Source organism: Colletotrichum phormii (assembly GCF_030913505.1).
Source record: "Colletotrichum phormii strain CBS 102054 chromosome Unknown BDP81scaffold_8, whole genome shotgun sequence".
Classification (NCBI taxonomy): Eukaryota; Fungi; Ascomycota; class Sordariomycetes; order Glomerellales; family Glomerellaceae; genus Colletotrichum; species Colletotrichum phormii.
The window spans coordinates 919,861-940,564 of record NW_026851450.1 but is presented as its reverse complement, the minus strand read 5'-3'; the positions used below and the strand labels follow the sequence as shown (position 1 = coordinate 940,564).

Here is a 20,704-nt window from a genome sequence, read left to right as displayed (position 1 = left end):
CTAGAGAGAAGCGTGCCCATGAGTCTCATAAGGCAACCCGATACAAAACAAGCCAACCACAACCCACAAAGCAGCACTGGCATATATCGGCACAACAGTGTATCCCGCGTAAGTTGACACAAATGAAGCCGCAAGGCCACCGACGCGAAGGAGAGTCGCAGCAATGCCCGTACCAGTTCCGCGAATAGGACCAGGGAAGGATTCGGGCGTGAAGGCGTACATGACGGCATACTCTGTAAGATTAGTTAGCAATTGCCCTTGGGGGGCATGCAGAGGATGTGAGTGAAGAACCAACTTACCAAAGTTTCCAAGAATTCCGGTTGCGCATTGGAAGCCGATATCCGCCGCTTCCGTGCCCACAGCCGTGTAAGCGAACAAGAAGACTCCCGTCAATACCGCAGACGCGGCCATCATCCAGCGGCGGCCGAAGCGTGTCTCAACGCAGAAGCCAGCCGCGATGGGCCCAAGAACACCGGCCGCGGAAACGATGCAGTAAATCATATAGGTGTGGTTCAGCGACGTGTTTGCCGAGTAGGTAGACTTGGTCGCGAGGTAGGAGGGGATAAAGGCAAAGTAGAGCGGGTACGCCACACCCACGGTCAGCCAGATGAGGAACGTGACGGACGTGTGCTGCGCCATCTTGCGCCCGGCAAACAATTTCTTGTAGTTGTCGGCGTTGTAGTCCTTGAAGCTCTCCTTGAGGATCTCCATGTGGGATAGCTTAGAGCCTCTGGGCACCATGTCGGGGTCGACCGGGGCGGCTGTGGGAGCAATGCTACCAGCGTCGGAGTCTGTGATGCCGGCGCACTGCCTGTCGATGGCTTGCAGCATTTCGAGGGTCAGGGTTTCCGGGCGCTTGTTGTAGCGTGCGATGTAGTTAACGGCTTCGACAGCCTCGGCATCACGACCTTTGGAGATGAGGAATTTGGGTGATTCGGGGATCTTGAAAGCCACGATGCGGATCAGACCAAAGGCAATGGCGATACCACCGAGCGTGATCATGAGGTATCGCCAGCCCATGTTATCTTGCATGCGGCAAGGAGCCTCTGTCGAGTCGCAGGCGAAGTTGGCCAAGAAAACCCACGCCAGAAGCGAAACGATAACCTGTCCCAAATTCCACCATCCAGACAAGCTGACGAGCAGCCATTGATGGGACTGGGGCACAAATTCCAAAAACACGACGCTGTCAACGGGCACGTTGCCGCCAGCCGCCGTGCCGATAATGGCCCAGATGATGCAAAAGCCGGTAAAGTTTTGGACGCCGGCCACCGCGCAGGCAAAGACGCCTCCGTAGAGGATCGTGGCGTTGAAGGCGGGCTTGCGACCGATGAGATCGGCGGTGGTGCCCCAGAAGGAGGCGCCGACGATCAGGCCGACGTAATACGCCACGGAGCTGAAGCTCAATTTCGCAATGTCGGTGAACTCGTTGCCGATCGGGGGCCGGATTGCCGTAATTCCCTGTGACCAGAAGTTGTCGACGATCCAGCCAAAGCCGTTGACGACGAAGAGGATCCATTGGAACCTGAGAAGTGAGAAGCTTTGGTTAGCTTTTCTTCCACTTTGCGCCGACAGTAGGAAAGGGATGGGGTTTGTCAGACATACTTTCCCATGCCAATTTCGCCCAAGTGCTTCGCGATAAGCTCCGACTTGAGACGGTAGTTCTCGTTTACGGCGCCCGTGTAGAAATCACGGAGGACCGAGTCGCCGACGGAACTTGCGTCTCCCTGGATGACGGACCCGGATGCCGTCTGCCTCAAGCCCGACTCCGTCGCATCCTTTGCGACACTCTTCTCACTCGGAGCAGACATGATGGAAACGAGCTGATCGAATCGCAAGAGGAGACAGGTAGAGAGACCGGGAGAAGGAGAGAAAACGACAAACAACTTCTGATTTGGGCCCTTTTCTCTCAGGAAAGAAAGACGAGTAAACCTGGGATCTGATTTCTTTCAGACCCTCGAGTGAATTGAGCCTTGTAGGGCGCCTAGTCCCTCAGCTTTATTCAATCCAGGAACACCAAGGGACAAGCTGTTTACCTGACATGAGGGGATCAATCTTGCAAGGTACCGGCAGCCAAGGTCGCAAGGTCGAATGGATATCAGCCAACACGTTCACTTGCTCAAACTCCACAGCTGGCATAACGAGCGTCCCCGTACATGTAGCGCCAGGGGTATCCTCTCTGGGGTGAAGGACAAATCAAGGGTCCTGATTTCCCACCGGGGAAAAATTGTCTCTCACCTCAGCCTCAAAATGGGGATATGGAGAACATTGCCGTGCTATCACTCGTCCGTGGTCGGTACGCAGTATAGGTATCTATCTAAAGGGCCGCAAGGGCGTGGCTCTCTATCTTTCGCCCTTTCACCCGTCACCGACGGTGTGTGTATCGCCCCAATCCGAAGAGCTCTATTCGTCTGTTTCACTGAGCGAAGAGAGAGAGAGAGACATCTATCAGGGATTCATCCCAGAGATTACGGGTCCCCACCCCCACTTTGGCATGCACGGCCTGTTCCAAAACCTGACGTTGACTCCATTCCGGCTAGGATGTCTGACATGGCGCTCTGCCAATCAACACTATCACGCACCGCGTCAAGCCCGCGTTTAGAGCTCAGAAAACAAGGAAAAAACGGTTCGATCCGCACCGCATAGCGTGCGAGTGATGATTTCATAGATGCCGGTTGGTCGTGGTCCGGGGATGGGCACGCAATTCTGAAGAAACCCATATTAAAATGTCTGCAAAAGAAATCTCTGCATATTCGAGGGACTAATGACATAAGAGAAAACAACATAGGACTCTATTAAGTGCGTCTATTTCATTTTGAGGCCCGAATAACTGATGTACTGTGTAATAATAGCCGCAAAAGACGATTCATGTTTGTTGAGCTAACATAATAGTCTACAGGAGTTTGACGCTTTGTCCTGCAGAGAATCCATGTAGCTCGCTAACGGTCTGATATTGTAAAGTACATACGTCACACATGTATGCCCAGCTCTCTCAACGGAGTAACTCAAATCGGCCAGTCTCAGTCTGGTCATTCTGGTCGGCTTATTCTGCATGTACAGACAAGCTGCCTCTCGTTCACCCACACCGCCATGTACCCAAAGTCGCACCGCATGAAGCGCGATTTAATACGTGTCCGGCGCTTGCAAGAAACCGCCAAAGTAGTCGTCCAGCCATTGCGCCGCCATCCCACCGGTGCCGCTTTCGGTCGCTTGCCAGCGGCCGATGGTACCCACGTAGCCGTCCGGTCGGACGACGATGAGGGAAGCTTCGTCCTTTCCGAGACCCCCAAGCCACTTGTCTGTACAGGAGCGTCCTTGTGTATCCAGAGGTGCTACATCGTCGAGATAGATTGTCCAGGCACTTTGTGAGAACACGGGAGGAAGCGAAGAGATTTCAAAGTCGTTTTTGTCGGTAGATGCTGCAGAGAATGGGTCAGCAAACGGCTACACATGGACTCATGCAATTCTTTCATTGGCTAGATGGAGGGCGCGGAGCCTTCTCCGACGTGGAGAACTGGAGAGAGAACATGACGAGGTGAAGGGAAAACAACTTACTGATGAGCGCAAATATGCACAATTGACTGACGGATGTGTACCTCTCAGGGCGCACATGAATATCGTCCGCTCGGCTGGCGCGTGGCTTCACCTTGTACGACTGCGCCGCTGCAGCGGATAATCTCGACACCAATGAAGATGCAGATGCTACGCCAGTGCTGAAGTCTTGCAGGAAAGAGACACCCGCAGCACTAGAGACGTCGTTCAAGACTGCGTAGATGCGGAACTGGCCCAAGACCGGAATGTCAAGCTGAACGTCGATAGGGCAAGCATCGATATACCGAGTAGCCTTTGCAGGCGGGAGGTTGCATCCCGGTTTTGCGGCGCCCTTGACGCCGTCAGCCCGACCCCGGTTGAGCTCGTTCTCGCCGTACTCGACCCCGACTCCCGAAATGAAGCGAGTATTCAGCTTGAAGTTCTCCGCCAGCCGCTTCGCGTCTCCGCGAGCAATCTCGTTGGCGTGCTCGAAGTCAAAGTTGATGAGATCGTGCGCAATCTTCTTGCGTTCCTGCTCGTACGTCGCAAGCAACACGTCGCCCTTGGATAGCCCGCGCAGGGCGAGGTTGAGCTTCCACCCGAGGTTCCAGGTGTCGTGGATGCTCGTGTTCATGCCCTGCGCTGCCTTGGGACTGTGCGTGTGGCTGGCGTCGCCGGCGACGAAGGCGCGCTGGGCCGGGTCGGAGAAGCGAGCGGCCACGCGCTGGGCGACGTGGTAGTTGCCGAACCATTCTACAGAGCGCCATTTGACGCTGTAGGGTGTGAGAATGAGGCGGGCCTGCTCCATTACGTATTCTTCTCCAAGGTCTTTTGAAGATGTCGACGACTTCATTTCGATGTAGAAACGCGTCATGTTGCGTTCGCGAGGGATGATGAGGATGGAGCCGTATTTCTCAGAAAAGACTACCGTTTTGCTCCAAAGGTCGGGGAAGTCTGTCTCCAGTTCACCATCGAGGACACCCCATACTGAAGCGTGCGGTGAACCTTGCGCGAATGTGTCGGGAATGCTCTTTCGAACGAGAGACCGCGCACCATCACATCCTACCAGGAACTCCGAGTGGATGGACGTCTTTCCTTCCCCTTGAAGGTCGCATTCGATGCTCAGAGAGCCATCGTTCAAGGCGCTGTAAGTCTGGAAGCTGTGGCTACGCTTCACTTCGACGCCACTCTTGCAAAGGTCATCAACAAAGACACCCTCAATCATGCCCTGATGACATAGCAAGATGTAGGGCTGCAAGAGATCTACGACAGAAGCAGGATAATGGATCGAGCGGCTCAGTCGGTGCAGATCTGCCTCGCTTGAGCTCTGCCACATGCAAATGTCGTGGACCTTGACACCGGTGCGGAGAAGCTCGTCGCCGAGGCGCAACATCTGCAGCGTCTCAATCGACTTTGGCTGGATTCCATCGGCGCGGCCTACTGCGGTTTGGTCCGGTCTGTCGTCAATGACTTGGACTTTCTGACCGAATCTTGCCAGGAGAGATCTGTGTTGACATGTTAACAGGGAGGAGCTTCCGGCTGTGGGGGCACGGGGCATCGGAGGGAGTGGGGCACAAACCCGAGCATTAAGCCGGCTGGTCCGGCGCCGACGACGCAGACGTCGGACTTGGTTGCAGACCCATTCTGGTGCAAACCTTTTGTGTGACCATTGGTCTGTGAACTCATGGGAGTTGATGAGGTTGTTGTCATGTTTGCTTCGATTGTCGATGATAATTAGGGCGATGCTATCGTGTTGTAATAGTGACCATGCAAAATGATAGATGCTCGGAGGAATGGATGGTTTCTCGAATTGATGTGGATGCGACTTGGTTGGTCCTCACATTCAATCCGGTACAGCTTACCTGAGATAGATAGTATTAAAGCATTCGAATTTGCTCAACGCGTAACTTTCGTCGCAAAATAACCATCGTCTCATTCTTCAGAATGGTTCGATGTTCAGCCGATGGCGACGCAAATTAACTTACCCCATCATTCAATACAGAGGAAGCCAGTCTCTTCCTAACTGCTGATTGACAAACAAACCTCGCGCCATTGACTACTCCCATCCACTCTCCTAGCTATGACTTCCCTATCAGAACCCCTCTCGATCCCCCACTTACGAGCGTGTGTGTTCGCCGCACAAGCCAAGTCGCGGGGTCGGTGGAGGAATCCGCGGGGAAACATGCCAAAGCAATCGCGGGCAATCCAGCATTGAAGCTCCACTGATAAGCCCAAATGTCAACGGAGGCAGTCTCGAGCGATGCCGGAGCCAGGCGATGATTCCGCCAATCAAGTCGCCTATGCTCCGAAGATCGGCATCCCGAAGGTCTTCGGCAAGCCGGACCCGCTTCGGCTTAGCGTTTGGCACCATCGTGACAACGGCTTTGCTGTGATTGTGTGACTTGGCCAAAGATTGAAGCTATTTGGAGACATATCGCGAACCGACAAGAACGCCCGATTGAGCAATTTTGAAGCAGGACGCAAACAATGACGCAGATCACCATCCCAAAGCCGACACAAGCCTGGCAAGATGTGGTAACCAAGAAGCGGCAGCTCCGCGCAGGAGCTATCTCAGCGTCCATAGGAGGCCTGGCGGGGGGTTTGAAAGAGCTTGAGATCACGGGTATACCTGAAGCTTCAAAACTAGTTTCAAAGATCTCACTTGGTGAGGTGACGAGCGAGGACGTCATCAAGGCATACATTCGGAAGTATGTGGACCACCAACCAACACCCGCCGTCATCCCCTATTACTCGCGTTGATATCGATGCTAATGAGTCTCCGACATCAATAGGGCTGCTGAGGTGCATGAAAAGGTATGGTTCCAGTCCACTAGTCTCGAATTTGTGCTGATTCAAGTATGTCTCAATAGACGAACTGGTACGTTTCGAAATATTCGAAGTTTGAACTTGAGCAAACGCTTTGCCCAAGCAGACATGATGCGCCCTACTTCCAAACGCTCAACTAATATTTGCTACTCGTCGATATAGTTTGACGGAAATCTTGTTTGATGATGCGCTGAAGCAGGCCACGGAGTTGGACGCCTACTTTGTCGAACATGGAAAGACGGTTGGACCCCTGCATGGAGTTCCAGTCACCCTCAAGGACCAGTTCAATGTCAAAGGATATGATACAACTCTTGGCTACGTGGGAAGATCCTTCAAGCCCGCGTCAGACAACGCCGTTGTTGTAAAAATGCTTCAATCTCTAGGCGCCGTCGTCATTGCTAAATCGAATTTGCCACAGAGTATCATGGTTAGTAGCTGAGCAATCCCGCCCTTCCATCTCTATGCCTCATACGAATGCGAGTTCCTCCTTTTTTGGTCTGACGATTTGCTTACATCGCTACAGTGGTGTGAGACGGACAACCCCCTTTGGGGCCTTACCACTAACCCTAGGAGCAAGGATTATACCCCGGGCGGTTCAACCGGCGGCGAGGCAGCCTTGATTTCTTCCGATGCGAGTATGCTTGGATGGGGTACCGATATTGGGGGAAGCATTCGTATCCCGTCTCACATGATGGGAACGTACGGCTTCAAGCCTAGCGTGAGTTTTAATGCTGCCAACTTCGCGATTGACTTGGTTCCACGTAAGAACCAACTAAGCATTGAGCATGACTGACATCCCCTTTTAGAGTGCACGTCTCCCATATCGTGGGGTCCCAGTATCAACTGAGGGGCAAGAACATGTGCCTTCATCAATAGGCCCCATGGCTCGCAGCCTGTCCACAATCCGTCTGACCATGGAGCAGCTAATCAATGCCAAGCCTTGGGAACTGGACGCTCGCTGCGCACCAATCCCGTGGCGAGAAGACTTGCACGAGGAGATATGTTCTAGGCCTATGACCATTGGGGTTCTCTACGATGACAACGTCGTTCGGCCTCATCCGCCATTGACGCGGGTTCTGCGCTCCGCCGTAGAACGCTTGCAAGCAGCGGGCCACGAGGTCTTGGAGTGGAATGCAGACTTGCACGAAGACTGCATCAACACAATGGTGAGTGAAGATGTTGGGTTTCTCTGTGCGGAATCATCTGACTGTCATTTCAAGGACCTCTATTATACGGTAGACGGCGGCGAAGATATTCGCAAAGACGTCGTGGCTGGCGGAGAGCCCTTCATCCCCCACGTCGAGAAGCTTCTTAACCGCGGAAAGCCAATTTCGGTGTACGAATACTGGCAGCTCAACAGGCGCAAGTGGGAGTTACAGCAAGCGTACCTAGAAAAGTGGCAATCCATTCGGTCGCCCAAGACTGGTCGCATGGTTGATATCCTACTACTGCCACCTATGCCGCACACTGCTGTGCCGCATGGAGGCTGTAGGTGGGTGGGATATACCAAAGTGTGGAACTTCCTCGATTACCCTGCCCTTGTCATTCCAGGAGGTCAAGTGAGTCAGGAAGACGTCGATCGACCGTGGGCGGAGGAAGTGAGGGGAGTTGAGGACGAGTGGAACAAGAAATTGTGGGAGGATAACAAGAAGACAATGGCATCTCTCAGTCTGCCGGTGGGCCTTCAGATCGTTGGTCGCAAGCTGGAGGAGGAGATGGTGCTTGCCGCTGGAAAGATCATTGATGACATCCTCAAGGATAAGAACTAGAGTGAATATTGGTATTCGATTAGAAAGCTCCTTTACGGACGACACTTATAATCCTCTGGAAGTTTGAATCGAGTACATATAAGTCAACCTACCTACTTTTGGCCACCCCAAAAATCCCTCCCAGCCACCTCAATATTATCCTACCCCTATTTTTCTAACAACCACAACAATTACAATTTTCGTCCAAACACATTCGTCTTTGGCATACTTATTCGCTGGTATGTAATGGTCTCGTATACCGAAACTGAAGTTAATTAGGCTCTTAATGCTATTGTAAACGGTACCTTGGTTAATGGGACTTGATTGAGTGGGCTATATTACGATCAACTCTACGGAATCGCATGAGAGGGCACTAGAATAGATCCATTAGTTTTGCTGAGCTTTAGAGGCTTAATCCATGGTAGGAAAATCGACTGGTAGGGTGGATTCGTATTCAATATACTCTAGGGGTCTTACCAACCTATGAGCAGGTTAGGGAATTTGCTGAGCGAGTTCTGCGAGCTTAGGGTAACCCTAATTCTGTTAGCAAGCGATGGATTGATGCCTTCCTACGAAGGAATCCCTCAGTTAAGGTCCAGAGAAATCGAACCATCGATTCTAGACGTGTTAATGGAGCAACTACTGAGGTGATTAGGCCCTGGTTCCAACTACTCGATATACCAGAGATCAGGGGCATCAAACAAGCCAATAGGTACAACATGGACGAGATTGGTATCCTGGAGGGCAAGGGAGCTAATGGGTTGGTCTTGGGCATGGCAGAGACCAGAGCAGTACGGAAAAAAGAGCCTGGTTCTCGTGCCTGGGTGTCGATTATCGAGTGTATCTCTACTAGTGGTAGATCTATCAAACCACTGGTCATATTCAAGGGAAAGTCGGTCCAACAGCAGTGGTTTCCCCTTCAACTTAACCCATATGATGGTTGGGAGTTCACAACGACAGATAATGGATGGACCACCGACGAGACTACCCTTAAGTATTTGAGAAAGGTGTTTCTGCCCCTGACTGAGCCACCTCCTTCCAGGAGGCCAGGAGGGCAAAAGGAGCCTCGACTATTGATTCTGGATAGGCATGGGAGTCATACGACGACTGAATTTATGTGGGAGTGCTATATCAACACCGTCTACTTGCTCTTCTTGCCTCCACACACCTCTCATGTCCTTCAGCCCCTGGATGTGGCTTTCTTTGGACCAGTCAAGTCTCACTACAGGAAGGAGATCGGAAACCACGAAATCCTGGATAATTCTACTATCGTTAGAAAGCGGCACTTCTTATACTATTACCACAAGGCTCGAATCACTGGTCTAACGGCGTCAAACATACGAAGTGGTTGGAAAGCAAGTGGTCTATGGCCAGTTAACATAGGCATACCACTTATGAACCCACTGATACTCTCCAGCCCTGCCACTCCATTAAACAATACCGCAGAGGGTCAGGCAGCGACTGGCAAGCCAGAGGAACTCGTTGACTAGAAATCAGCGACGTCTATTGTTGACTCCTAGGAAGGCTGGGGTACTCAGCCAGCACTTGAAGCTATTCACAGAGCTCAGTCCAGACGGCAACACTCAACGACTACTGTTCAGAAAAATAAAAAGGGCTTTGGCGAGAAGGACTACCTATTGGCTACATTAGAGTACAAAAACCGACTTCTCCAGGCTCGAATTGACCGCATAGCTCTAAGGAAGAAGAAGACTGTCCAAACCAACCCAAATACCAAGTTTACAAACATTAGGGATATAAAGAGGGCTCAGGAGGACTCTGGCGACCGTCTCGCTAGTCCCAGTCGACTCGCAAGGGTCGAATTACCTAGTGAGGGTAGTGACTGTATTGTAGTGGCAGTGGAAGGTAGTTAATTAATTGAGTGTAGTTGGTGGTGATGTTTTGAGACCAACTTTGATGTGGTGGCCAAAAGTGGGTAGGTTGACTTAATACCTAATAGGAGAAATTAAAAGCTGGACGTGCACATGTTCTAGACTCATGTAGACTGTTCGAGAGACATCACCGTGGGTAATGATCAGTGACACTTAGCGTAATCCAATATGCCATAATTCCCACTGAGACTTGCTTTCGTCATAAGAATGTCCCGATCAAACGCTCACCTACTAAACGAGTCAAGAGTTGAACTAGTGGTCAAGTCAGGGTGATGGCACAAGAAAAGTGGATACAATAATTCCAAATACAGGCCAATAGGGGTTTTGCATATCACGTACTATCGTTGGGAACGCTGTTTGATAACTATGGGGTCATTGAAGATTTGGTATTCATGAGACTACATGTACCTACATGTATCTATGATTGCGTCTTCTTCCATTCCTCGTACTTCTTCATAACCTCTTCCTGACTTGCTGGCATCAGACCTCCCTCTGGTGCAGGGATCTTAGACTTGAAGTAGTCGCTCATCTACAGAACGTGAGCGTCAGCATACGTTCATACGCAACAAGGAGTGGGGGTGGGACCTACCTCTCCCATGGTCACCCACTCGACACCTTCGTGGCTGTTGATGTGCTCAATGATCCGCTCGTGCATGAGTAGCACGTGAGGCCGACCCGAAACGTCGGGATGAATGGTCATTGGGAAGATGAACTCATCTTTGAACAGGGATTAGTTGATGTCCACAGCACCTCATTCATTCACCATGGAGATCCCTTAGCTTACCGTATTCTCGGTAGAAGTAGTCGAAGTGGTCTCGCCAGATGTCTTCAACATCCCTGTTGGCAGGCAAGATCAGCCAGCGCTCTCATAAGCTAGGTGGATGTTGTTGAGAGACTTACCTCGGATTTACCCAACCATGTGAGTTTGCAGAGTTTTTCATGAACATCATTGGTGGGAGGTCGTCGATGTACCAAGATCCCGGAATTTCGACCAGACCAGTCTCCTTACCCTTGACCAAAGGCTTCATCCATTCCTCCGCCTTTTTGCTATAATCGATCTTGGTCCAGCTGTCCCCAGTCCTCAACCAATATGCTTGGCAGTCATGGTGTGACATAGAGTGATCATACTCGATGCCGTAGCTCAGCATCAACTCAGTCCCTTCTTCGCTCGTCTCCCACCATGGGGCAACGCTGCCCTTAGGCGGCTTGCCGCAAAACTCCGTCAGCATCTTCCACGTCTTGTCCAGAACGTCGCGCTGCTGCTCTAGTGTCATGTCGACAGGATTCTCGTGGCTGTACCCGTGCAGGCCGATCTCGTGGCCTGCATCGCGCACCATGGCACATTCTTCTGGAAAAGTCTCCAGTGAGTGGCCTGGAATGAACCAAGACGCTTTGATGTTGTACTTTTCGAATAGCTTCAAAAGTCGCCGTGTGCCGATGGTTCCAGCCCATAGACCTATTCAGAATTCCCAAGGTCAGCGGTGTGGTCAATGGCCTTCTGTGAGTGCAACTTACCTCGACTGATGTCACTAGTACTGTCTTCACCACCATATGACCCGAGCCAGCCGGCGACGGCGTCGATATCCACACCGTAGCTGTGGTAACGACCAGTTTAGTACGCATGCATACGTGACAACACCATCGTGTCTTGTGCGAGGAGCCAATTACCAGACGAGGACCTTCTTCTTTCCCATTGTTGCTGATAGAATTAATTGTCTTGTTGTATATCTGAATAAGTGGAAGTGATAAGTTTGTCTCTGTGTATTACCAAAACCCTCTGTGCTTGAAGGTCGACTTTATGCTGAACTATTTCAGTCAGTATCACCCCAGCCGTCCATAAAGCACCACTTGTCATTACTTTGATATCCTGACCAACTCGAAGTCACCAAAGCTCAAGCTGTCGGAAGCTTCCCCGTTGGCAGAAGGCGTCCCCACAATAACTTGCCAGTTTCCCGTCGTTTCAACTGCATCTACGCTTATCTGCACGGCATGGTCCAAACTCCCCATTCCTGTTCCCCCTTGTTGAGCCTGCAGTCTCTAGACTTACGAATGCCTCAACTAGCTCATCCCTTAATTGGACACTTTCCCGGGTTTCACTGCTTTGGAATCGATAGTGGTTGGTTATCCCACTTCTGCATTGTCGTTGTCCTACTGATCGACCCCGCCCCCCCCCCACCTCCACCCTTGGCTTCCCCATTTTCCACTTTTGAATGTTCCCATTCCTCAGACTCAAGCAATTCTCTGTATCTCGCAGCAAAGATAGGAGAGAGATGGCTATCTGCTTCGGATAGCCCCGCTTAGTCCAGGAAGCTAACTTCTGGGCCTTGAGATTGCAGGCATGGTTCGACGCATGTTGAGTGAAAGTTGGCGTTGTTCCGGTGCATCAGTTTTGAAGCGTAGGATGGGGTTCGATGACCCTTGCAAGCGTCTACGTACCTGCACCGATGCTATGCGCCAGAATGGGGGATGGATTTGCGATCGGGCTGAACACTCGGCAAGTTAGCAGTGCAGTCACTGCAGTGGCAGTTGTGGAACGGGAATAACCGCCATCTTAAGTAAATTCGCCGATAGTGTCACCAGAACGAGACTGAAATCATCATCATTCCGAGTACGTTGCAAATTTAGTTGTCAATACCAGAGGCAATCACACTTCACGCCTAGACCCCCATCTCGCCGTTAGAACCATCGTTGATCCTTCAGCCAACGTCGTTTCCGTGCGACTACGAAGTGCCTTCTTTGCTTGTCGAAGTCTGTATGAGACGTGAAGTCATCCGATAATAAAGTACAATGTCCAAGGTATGCCACATTACCAGTGCCATCTCAAGTTAAACGATATTAATGGGCAAAGTTTTCTCTCAAAGGCCGTGTTGCCGTAGTCACTGGCGGAGGCCGAGGTTGTGGGTTGGCATTCGCACAAGGTCTCGCCGAGGCCGGGGCAGACGTTGCAATTTTTGACCTGATAGACCCGGAGCCATCTGCATTTGAGCAGCTATCTTCTGCAAACGGAGTGAAAGCGAGAGCATATGTCGTTGACGTAATGTCTCTCCCCAGCTTGGAGAAGGCGTTTGCTGCCGTGGCAGCTGACTTTGATGGCAAGCTTGACATCTTTGTAGCTTGCGCCGGTGTGAACAAGAACGTTCAGTTCCTCGACACCGAAGAGGCAGACTTTGACAGGCTCTATGGTGTCAACTGCAAGGGACTCTACTTCTCGGCAAAGATGGCTGCTAAAGCCATGATCGCCAATGGCACCAAATGCGGAAGCATAATCTTCGTTGCGAGTATCGCATCGTACATTGCCATTCGCTCCCAACGATCTACGGCGTATTGCGGTACAAAGGGCGCCGTTCGAGCAATGGTCGCTCCGATAGCTGCCGAGCTCAACAAGTATGGAATTCGGGTCAACTCCATCTCGCCTGGCTATGTGCGGACGGAAATGACGGCTCCCTTCCCTGATCTTCTCGAGGGGTGGAAGGATGAGATCATGAACGGCAGAGTAGCAGAGCCTGATGATATCAAGGGAGCCTGCGTTTTCTTGGCGAGTGATGCCAGCAAGTGAGTTCAATTTCTGGTGGACATTCGGGCCCGACTCGAGTTGCTAACCTTCGAACAGATACTGCCAGGGAAGCGATATCTTGGTTGATGGCGGAGTGACCAAATGGTAGCTAGATTTTCCGTCGCATAATCAGAACATGGAGAAAAATTTCTCATTCTACGATTTCAAATGATTTACTTGGACAGCACAGCGCATTGGCGGCAAGTGGTCTTTCCATTTTGAATGCGACCTCCTGATACATGCTTGTACACATGATGCGGAATTGCAACGTGTTGGAGTCGCTCATAATGCCAAGTTAAGGGCGGATGTAGTGTTTGAATATGTATTGCCTCTTCGAGATGTCTTGAATGCAGTTCAATCAGTGCAGCTGCATGCTTATCTTTCGCAGCGTCACATGCCGTTCGCATACATGTCATCTCTGTAAGTGTCATGACGTCTGTATCTGACTCATCAATACAACGAATCATCGTACTTAGTTTACAAATATTTGTTATCTTCACCTCTAAACCCTCCTCAAGCCGCCATTTATCATTGATATTCAGGTTTCTAGACTTGACCGCAACTTCGAGAATATGGGCCTTTTTGCCGACCTATTGGCGATTCTCGCCAAAGAATCGTTCAAACTCCCACTAGTTGCTCCATTGGCTACGCTTTGCACCTACTTCTTCTTTAACGTCTTCCTCCACCCACTCCGCAAAGTCCCGGGTCCTTGGAAAGCGACATTATCACCATTATGGCTGTGGTACCACTCATATGCAGGGGATGAAACGACCTCGGTCGAAGCTCTGCACAAGATTTACGGCCCAGTCGTCCGGATTGGCCCCAACGACATTGATATTAGCGACGGCGCGGCTCTTGCGCCCATTTACTCCGAGAAGGGCGGATTTCTGAAAACACCATGCTACAGCAATTTCGACTTTGACGGCCACCCGACAATATTTTCGGCTCTAGATCCTGCACACAGGGCTGTCAGATCAAAAGCTGTAGTCAGCATGTTCAGTCCAGCCTCCATACGAAAGGAAGGCGATCAGATACTGAGATCCTGTGTCGATAGGCTGATGGAACACATCAGACAGGAAGCAGCATCAGGCAAGCCCGTCAATATGCTGAATATGGGTAGATGCCTAGCCCTTGATGCAGTAACGGAGTATCTCCTCGGCAAGACATATGGAGGAATTTCTGAGCTTGAAGCCAGCAGGAGCGCCAACGACTCCAGCAAGCTGTCGGCCAGCGAGTTCGTAGACACTTTTGTAGCAGTCGGGCGGTTCTTCTTGCTTCCAAATTGGATCTTCCACGCCTTCGAGTGGGCTCTCCCAAAGCTGTTCCCGGATCAGAAAGTTGATGAGTCAATGGATCTCGTCACAAGTTTCTGTAACCAGGTGGTTGCTGAGGCCGATCCTGAGAAGGATCAAACATATCAGGCTCGGTTACTACGAGCTGGCATCAGCAAAGCAGAAGCTGCTATTCAGTGCATGGATCTGATGTTTGCCGGCACAGATAGCACTGGTATGAACTTTGGTGCCATCTGTTGGCATTTAGCACAATCACCCTCGACATATCAAAAGCTCAAAGAAGAGCTTGCATCACCAGAGACAGCGCAAGCTGATCCGCAGACACTTCCCTACCTGCGTGGAGTAGTGCGTGAGGGACTCCGAATGTCCATGGCAAATCCTACACGTCTCCCACGTGTTGTACCGCCCACCGGATTTTCATTTGCAACCAAGATGCCATCCGGAGAGACCAAGAATTTTGAGTTCCCGGGCGGAACTTGGATTGGATGTGCACCTTTCAGCTTGCATTTCAACGACGCTGTCTTCCCAAACCCGCAAGAATTCCAGCCGGAGCGGTGGCTTGACCCTAGCGAGGAAATGTTACGCGACGCTATTCCCTTTGGACTTGGACCACGGCAGTGTATTGCTCGTAACCTTGCTTCGAGTGAGCTCTTTTGGGCGGTCAGGGCCCTGGGTACTTCTGGAGTGCTGGACGGTGCCAAGCCGACGGGGTTAATGAAGGATGGGATCATTGTGGATGAGTGGTTCAATTCCAAAGTTCCCGGGCATGCTATTGAGCTAATCTGGGAATCGCCGTAATATATACTGGTATGAGCGAAGTCATCATTGCAAGTGTTAAACTTAGCCGAACGCAAATCGAGTTTCTATCGCTTCCCTAACTGGTCTGGCACTGAGCGGCCTGTAGCTAGGTTCAGAATACTTACTCCACAGCCATACCCCCTTTGACGCAAGGCGTCGTGCTAATCGGCCGCAGGACCCTTAGTCGGACTTTAAGACGGAAACAAGATCGGAACAATTGACCGCCAAATTTCGGCATTGAGCCAGTGATGATGTGCGGTAATCTCACTGTGTAGAGCGAGGCGAGGATGCTTTGACCACATCAGCGAGACCAGAGACGAACCGGCGAATGTTCCAACAAATACCGGCGAGTCGTCTAGGTTGGCCCGAGCCGCGGAGCCGGATCCGCGCCGGTCTTGCGCCTTGACACGGACATACGGACGAAAGCGGACGAAACTCGGACAAAAAAGCGGGCGAAAATGGGACCATGATGTTGTCACTCTGCAAAGCTGGATCCTCTCTGAGTTGATCCCCACAGCTAGAGAAGCCGTTAAAAAAGCTCAGTGCCAAGTTGATCACGGAGAGGAACTCGACGCCCTTTACTCCCTAACGCATGGAACAAACGCCTTGTCTTCCGCCCAGAAAATCACACAGCCTAGAAACCATATTAGTCGTCTTCACCACTTTCAGAACCCGCGCCCTCCATGCCTCGCAGGTGGACCTTGACTGGCCAAAGCGGCTTTGAGACGAGCCTCAAGTACAAGGAACACGTGCCGAAGAACGAAAAGCTGGGACCTAACGAGGTTTTGGTGGAGCTCCACGGTGCCAGCTTGAACTATCGCGAACTCGCAATTGCGGATACAGAGGTAAGTTTCACATTAGTCCAGACGCTCACAGTCTAACAAACGTAAAGGGTACAGCCGCAACCGCCGGCGTCATTCGACAGCACGTTGTGCCTGGCTCTGATGGTGCTGGCATTGTCAAGGCGATTGGCAGTTCTGTGACGACTTTCAAGACTGGTGACCATGTCGTCACGCATCTAGCCCCTGGACACGCCGAGCGTTGTGGTGATGATGAGTTGCCGGTTTACCAAGATATTGTAGAGGGTCTTGGCCAGACAGTTGACGGGACTCTACAATCGGAGGGCATCTTTACGGAATCTGGGCTAGTCTCTATCCCTCAATCTCTCAGCTGGCCGGAAGCTGCGACCTTAACCTGCAGTGGTCTGACAGCTTGGAACTCCCTTTTCGGCCTTAAAGGTAGACAACCCCGTTCCGGTACGTGGGTCCTTGTCCAAGGGACAGGCGGTGTGAGCATTGCCGCACTTCAAATGGCGGTAGCTGCTGGGGCCACCGTCGTCGCCACGACTTCATCCGTGGAAAAGGAGGAGAGACTAAGGGCACTCGGTGCGAGCCACACGATCAGCTACCGAGAGAACCCCGATGACTGGGGTGTCAAGACTAGGGGATTCACTCTGAATCAGGCTGGCTTCGACATTGTTGTAGATGTCGCTGGCAACGATTCTCTCTCTCAGTCACTCACTGCGGTGAAATCAAACGGAGTGGTTGTCTCTGCGGGCTTAGTTGGAGGCAAGGCTGAAGTTGTGCCCATGCTAGCTGCTCTCATGCGTCCATGCATTGTCAGGGGTGTGATTTTGGGCAGTCGGGCTCAATTCCGTGATATGGTTCGCTTCATCGAAGAGCACAACGTCAAGCCGATCGTCGACGACAAGACATTCGAGCTCGCAGAGGCAAAGGCTGCCTATGCGCGATTGGAGGAGAAAAAGCACTTCTCGAAGATTGTCATCAAGATTGACCACTGATATGTGCGCTGGCCGAGCTCTAAATAAATAGCCGCGATCGAGCTTTAGTTCTTGTTTATCACACAAGATTCTCAAAGCTACCAATTAAACCCGGATACCAATTTCAGATTATCCCTCCCTAAGGCCGGTCTTTGCTGCTTGAAAGTTTTACTGGGGTTGTTGTTGTTGTTGTCACTGCTGACATTGCATTGGACAAGAACTCAACTTGGCAGGAATATCACTCCGACCTGCCAAGCTGTCATCAGGTATGCGACGGCGATTTTCGCTTCCGCATCAATGGTAGTCGTCTCAATAGATATGTGTAAGACACATAAGACTTCTGCGGTCTTCGTTCCGACCAGGGCTGTTTCGTGTGCGACGTGACAACAGCACTAAGATACCTACCACGTTTGGTGCAACCGTCGGCGGCTTTGTCGGGACTTCGGTGTAACCTAATAGACCAATGGTAAACGGCAGGAAGTCGGTATTCGCCATATTCAGTAGAGGTGACCGGGTACGTGGAGCCTGCGGCGATGGTCCCAGCAACTGGGATCGCCCGGCTCTCCCTCGGAAAGTCGCCGTCTCGACATGCCGGGAGAAAGTATGCATTCCATCCGAACACGCTCATGAAATCCCGCGAATGTGCTACTTGGAAATCACGCCTCTGTGATATATGTATCTTAGTTCTGTTGATCAGGCCAGACCTTGATGAGGGCATTCCCCAATTTTTGGGGGCTGATGGCCAGACTGGCAAAGGCTCTCCCCTGAGCGACAGAAAAGCTACATGTCGATGCAATGGAATGACTTGGAAAGGTATAACGACTGAGTTTGAAGCCTTCAGCAGTTTTCCAACTCAGACACGTGGCCCAGGGCATTAAAACTCCTCAGCATTCGGAAAAGCTTGCAGATAAACTTCGTGGCATGCAGAAAGCGCACCCTGCGCCCCGTGTCTATGTCGAGAAACTGTTGTGACCTTTATACTTTAAGCCTTGCTTTCAAATCTTATCGTCATCTTTCAGGTCTTTTATCTCCTGTCCTTCTCCCCCGTTTCAACGCCGGCTACATTCGAGAATTGTACTGCAAGAAGGTCCAGTCAGTCTCTACTTTTGTCAACATATCTCCTCACGCAGCAAAGATGGATAATATGGAGAACATGAAGCTTGAGGATCCGGAAGCGGCCCATCATTTCATGTTGAAGCATCCGCTCGACATAGTACGGGACTGGTTTTCCGGGATCCGGTCCGGCGAATCGCATTGCCGCTTACTCCGAGGCAACGAAGATGGCTCATCGACGGACCTTCCGATCAAAGAATCAAGGAGATCGCCTTTCTCGAGACTTTCAACCACTTGGCGCCCTATAAGACCAAAGCCCCTTTTCTGGTTGCTGATACCATCATACATCGCTCGCATTTTGGCCATGCCACAGCAAACTCGACCATCCCAGCCCCGAACAAAACATCGTACTTGAATGGCCTTCGCGGCATCGCATCACTCATCGTTGCCCTTCAGCATACGATAGACGGAAATGTAAGCATCAAGAGAGCTTTTCTCTCACGCAGAGTTCTTCAAAGCCAAGCACAGGCAATTTTCTATCCTTGAGGATATGAAGCTTTTATGTGATCAATCTGACTGACACCGATACTATACAGTACCCGCTTATCCATCGCGCATGGGGCGATGGCGAAGAAAGTGTCTACGTAGTCCAGCTCCCATTCATTCGCCTCATACATAGCGGAGTATTTATGGTGTCGATCTTTTTCGTTATCAGTGGATTTGCTCTTGCATACGGGCCCCTAAGCAAGTCTTACGCACTACAGACCGTTCAAGGCGCACAAGGAGCCAACCGCATCAGCTCTTTTCCATCTAGCATATTCCGACGTCCGTTCCGGCTCTTTCTCCCGACCATACCTATCATCGCGGTCTCGACCGCCTTGGTTCCCTTCGGCGCATTTTACGCCCTCAATAGCACCGAAGCTATGGAACCTGTCGCCGTCGGATTCTGGGGCCACGTATACTACGTTTGGACAACACTGATAACCATCATCACCTCTGGCTCGGCCAACACTGTTATGCCTCAGGGCTGGCTGGACCTTGGCAGCGGACTATGAAGGATCGTTGCTAGTGTTCCTAGCCTGTATGGCCTTCATTAATTAGAATGACGCCTATGGTGCGATTGCCAGCCACCTTCCTACTGCTCATCTACTCCTTCAACCTTCAGAGAATGGCGAACTGTCTGTTCATCTCAGACATGTTCATTGCAGATTTCCGATACTTCCGGGCAAATCTCCCAGAGTTACCAAGAATGGTACGTTTGATCGTCACCGTCACATCGTGGCTGGAGGCAGACCATCTAGTCTACTGCCGAAAGACCCTACTGAGGAGGCAACAGTGGCCCACCCTCTACCCCTACAGCCGCCAGGAGCCCGTAGGACCTATAGGGTCCCTCGATCGCTACTTCAAGGGGCTAATCACTGACTCTGAAGGCTTCCAGGCCTTCCTCTGCGTCACAGACTTCTTCCAGAAGATCTGCCCGCGGTACTAGGAGATAGGTCATAACCTATCCTCCAAACGACAAACTACCTCTATTAAGAAACCAGATGGTTATAACGGAACTAGGGCACCAGTGGGAACTAGGGATGGATAGAACACATAGTAGCTCACGAGCAAGATTTGGAGGACGTCAGGATACGGCGTGTACTATATAGTATATAGCTAGAGCCTGCGACCCTTCACGCCACATACCCTCCGGGAGGTCTGCCGCAAGGGCGGCTGCGCCCTTGCCGCCATGGCGTTAAATAGAACAACAACAACAACAAATCACATCGTGGCTGCTGCTTGTGCCCATTATCTTCTTGGGGTGCTGGCCGATGCATGGCGACGCCACTCAAGCCCCAATGCATTTGTGGTTTATTGGATTCAACACTTTCGGGTTCGGAGTGCAATCATTCTTCCAAGGCACATGTGCTGTAGCTCTGGCCCTAGTATTGGAGAACCTACCTGTCTTACAACGTGTTCTTAATACAAAGCCAGTATTGTACCTGGGAGAAGTTAGTTTCAGTTTCTATTTGGTTCATTGGGGCTGTGGTAAGAACTTCCTCAGTTATGGTCTGAAGCTTAAGATGCTGGCAGCCGGGTATAGCTTGATTGTTTCGTGGAGCACATGTTTTGTCATCGCCATGCTATCGATTATGTTGCTCGGAGATCTTCATTGGCGTCTCGTTGATCAGAAGTCAGTGCAATTCTCGCATTGACTAGCCAGGAGACTTGGGGTATCGTAGACTCAGGGAACA

General features: G+C 51.2%; 8 protein-coding genes across 8 annotated transcripts; 5 read left to right on the top strand and 3 right to left on the bottom strand.

Annotated features, from left to right (window-relative positions):
• Positions 1-1,808, bottom strand: BDP81DRAFT_316767 (major facilitator superfamily transporter; the record flags this gene model as incomplete). The annotated part of the gene is made up of 3 exons (XM_060584196.1): positions 1-233; positions 300-1,522; positions 1,603-1,808. 3 exons carry the CDS (start codon positions 1,806-1,808, stop codon positions 1-3), a joined length of 1,662 nt encoding a protein of 553 aa, XP_060446336.1.
• Positions 1,809-1,863: 55 nt separating this feature from the next.
• Positions 1,864-2,742, top strand: BDP81DRAFT_213010 (uncharacterized protein). Its single transcript, XM_060582677.1, has one exon. The coding sequence runs from the start codon at positions 2,089-2,091 to the stop codon at positions 2,641-2,643; it is 555 nt and encodes a 184-aa protein (XP_060446335.1). The 5' UTR covers positions 1,864-2,088; the 3' UTR covers positions 2,644-2,742.
• A 378-nt stretch (positions 2,743-3,120) lies between these two features.
• On the bottom strand, positions 3,121-5,214 carry BDP81DRAFT_317765 (FAD binding domain-containing protein; the record flags this gene model as incomplete). The annotated part of the gene is made up of 3 exons (XM_060584289.1): positions 3,121-3,416; positions 3,553-5,033; positions 5,108-5,214. 3 exons carry the CDS (start codon positions 5,212-5,214, stop codon positions 3,121-3,123), a joined length of 1,884 nt encoding a protein of 627 aa, XP_060446334.1.
• A 614-nt stretch (positions 5,215-5,828) lies between these two features.
• Positions 5,829-8,417, top strand: BDP81DRAFT_425766 (amidase). The gene is made up of 7 exons (XM_060590247.1): positions 5,829-6,236; positions 6,321-6,342; positions 6,399-6,406; positions 6,517-6,781; positions 6,878-7,072; positions 7,161-7,520; positions 7,575-8,417. The coding sequence occupies exons 1-7, from the start codon at positions 6,016-6,018 to the stop codon at positions 8,121-8,123; spliced, it is 1,620 nt and encodes a 539-aa protein (XP_060446333.1). The 5' UTR covers positions 5,829-6,015; the 3' UTR covers positions 8,124-8,417.
• Positions 8,418-10,409: 1,992 nt separating this feature from the next.
• Positions 10,410-11,685, bottom strand: BDP81DRAFT_317910 (polysaccharide deacetylase; the record flags this gene model as incomplete). Its single annotated transcript, XM_060584307.1, has 6 exons — positions 10,410-10,520; positions 10,581-10,708; positions 10,776-10,828; positions 10,892-11,447; positions 11,507-11,586; positions 11,660-11,685. The coding sequence occupies 6 exons, from the start codon at positions 11,683-11,685 to the stop codon at positions 10,410-10,412; spliced, it is 954 nt and encodes a 317-aa protein (XP_060446332.1).
• Positions 11,686-13,028: 1,343 nt separating this feature from the next.
• On the top strand, positions 13,029-15,832 carry BDP81DRAFT_470981 (cytochrome P450; the record flags this gene model as incomplete). The annotated part of the gene is made up of 4 exons (XM_060594572.1): positions 13,029-13,543; positions 13,602-13,649; positions 13,898-13,964; positions 14,063-15,832. The coding sequence occupies 4 exons, from the start codon at positions 13,029-13,031 to the stop codon at positions 15,632-15,634; spliced, it is 2,202 nt and encodes a 733-aa protein (XP_060446331.1). The 3' UTR covers positions 15,635-15,832.
• Positions 15,833-16,317: 485 nt separating this feature from the next.
• On the top strand, positions 16,318-17,435 carry BDP81DRAFT_317022 (uncharacterized protein; the record flags this gene model as incomplete). Its single annotated transcript, XM_060584216.1, has 2 exons — positions 16,318-16,479; positions 16,527-17,435. The coding sequence occupies 2 exons, from the start codon at positions 16,318-16,320 to the stop codon at positions 17,433-17,435; spliced, it is 1,071 nt and encodes a 356-aa protein (XP_060446330.1).
• A 1,114-nt stretch (positions 17,436-18,549) lies between these two features.
• Positions 18,550-20,697, top strand: BDP81DRAFT_517351 (uncharacterized protein; the record flags this gene model as incomplete). Its single annotated transcript, XM_060595906.1, has 5 exons — positions 18,550-18,627; positions 18,750-18,941; positions 19,064-19,480; positions 19,546-19,723; positions 20,214-20,697. The coding sequence occupies 5 exons, from the start codon at positions 18,550-18,552 to the stop codon at positions 20,663-20,665; spliced, it is 1,317 nt and encodes a 438-aa protein (XP_060446329.1). The 3' UTR covers positions 20,666-20,697.
• Between the last annotated feature and the right edge of the window lie 7 nt (positions 20,698-20,704).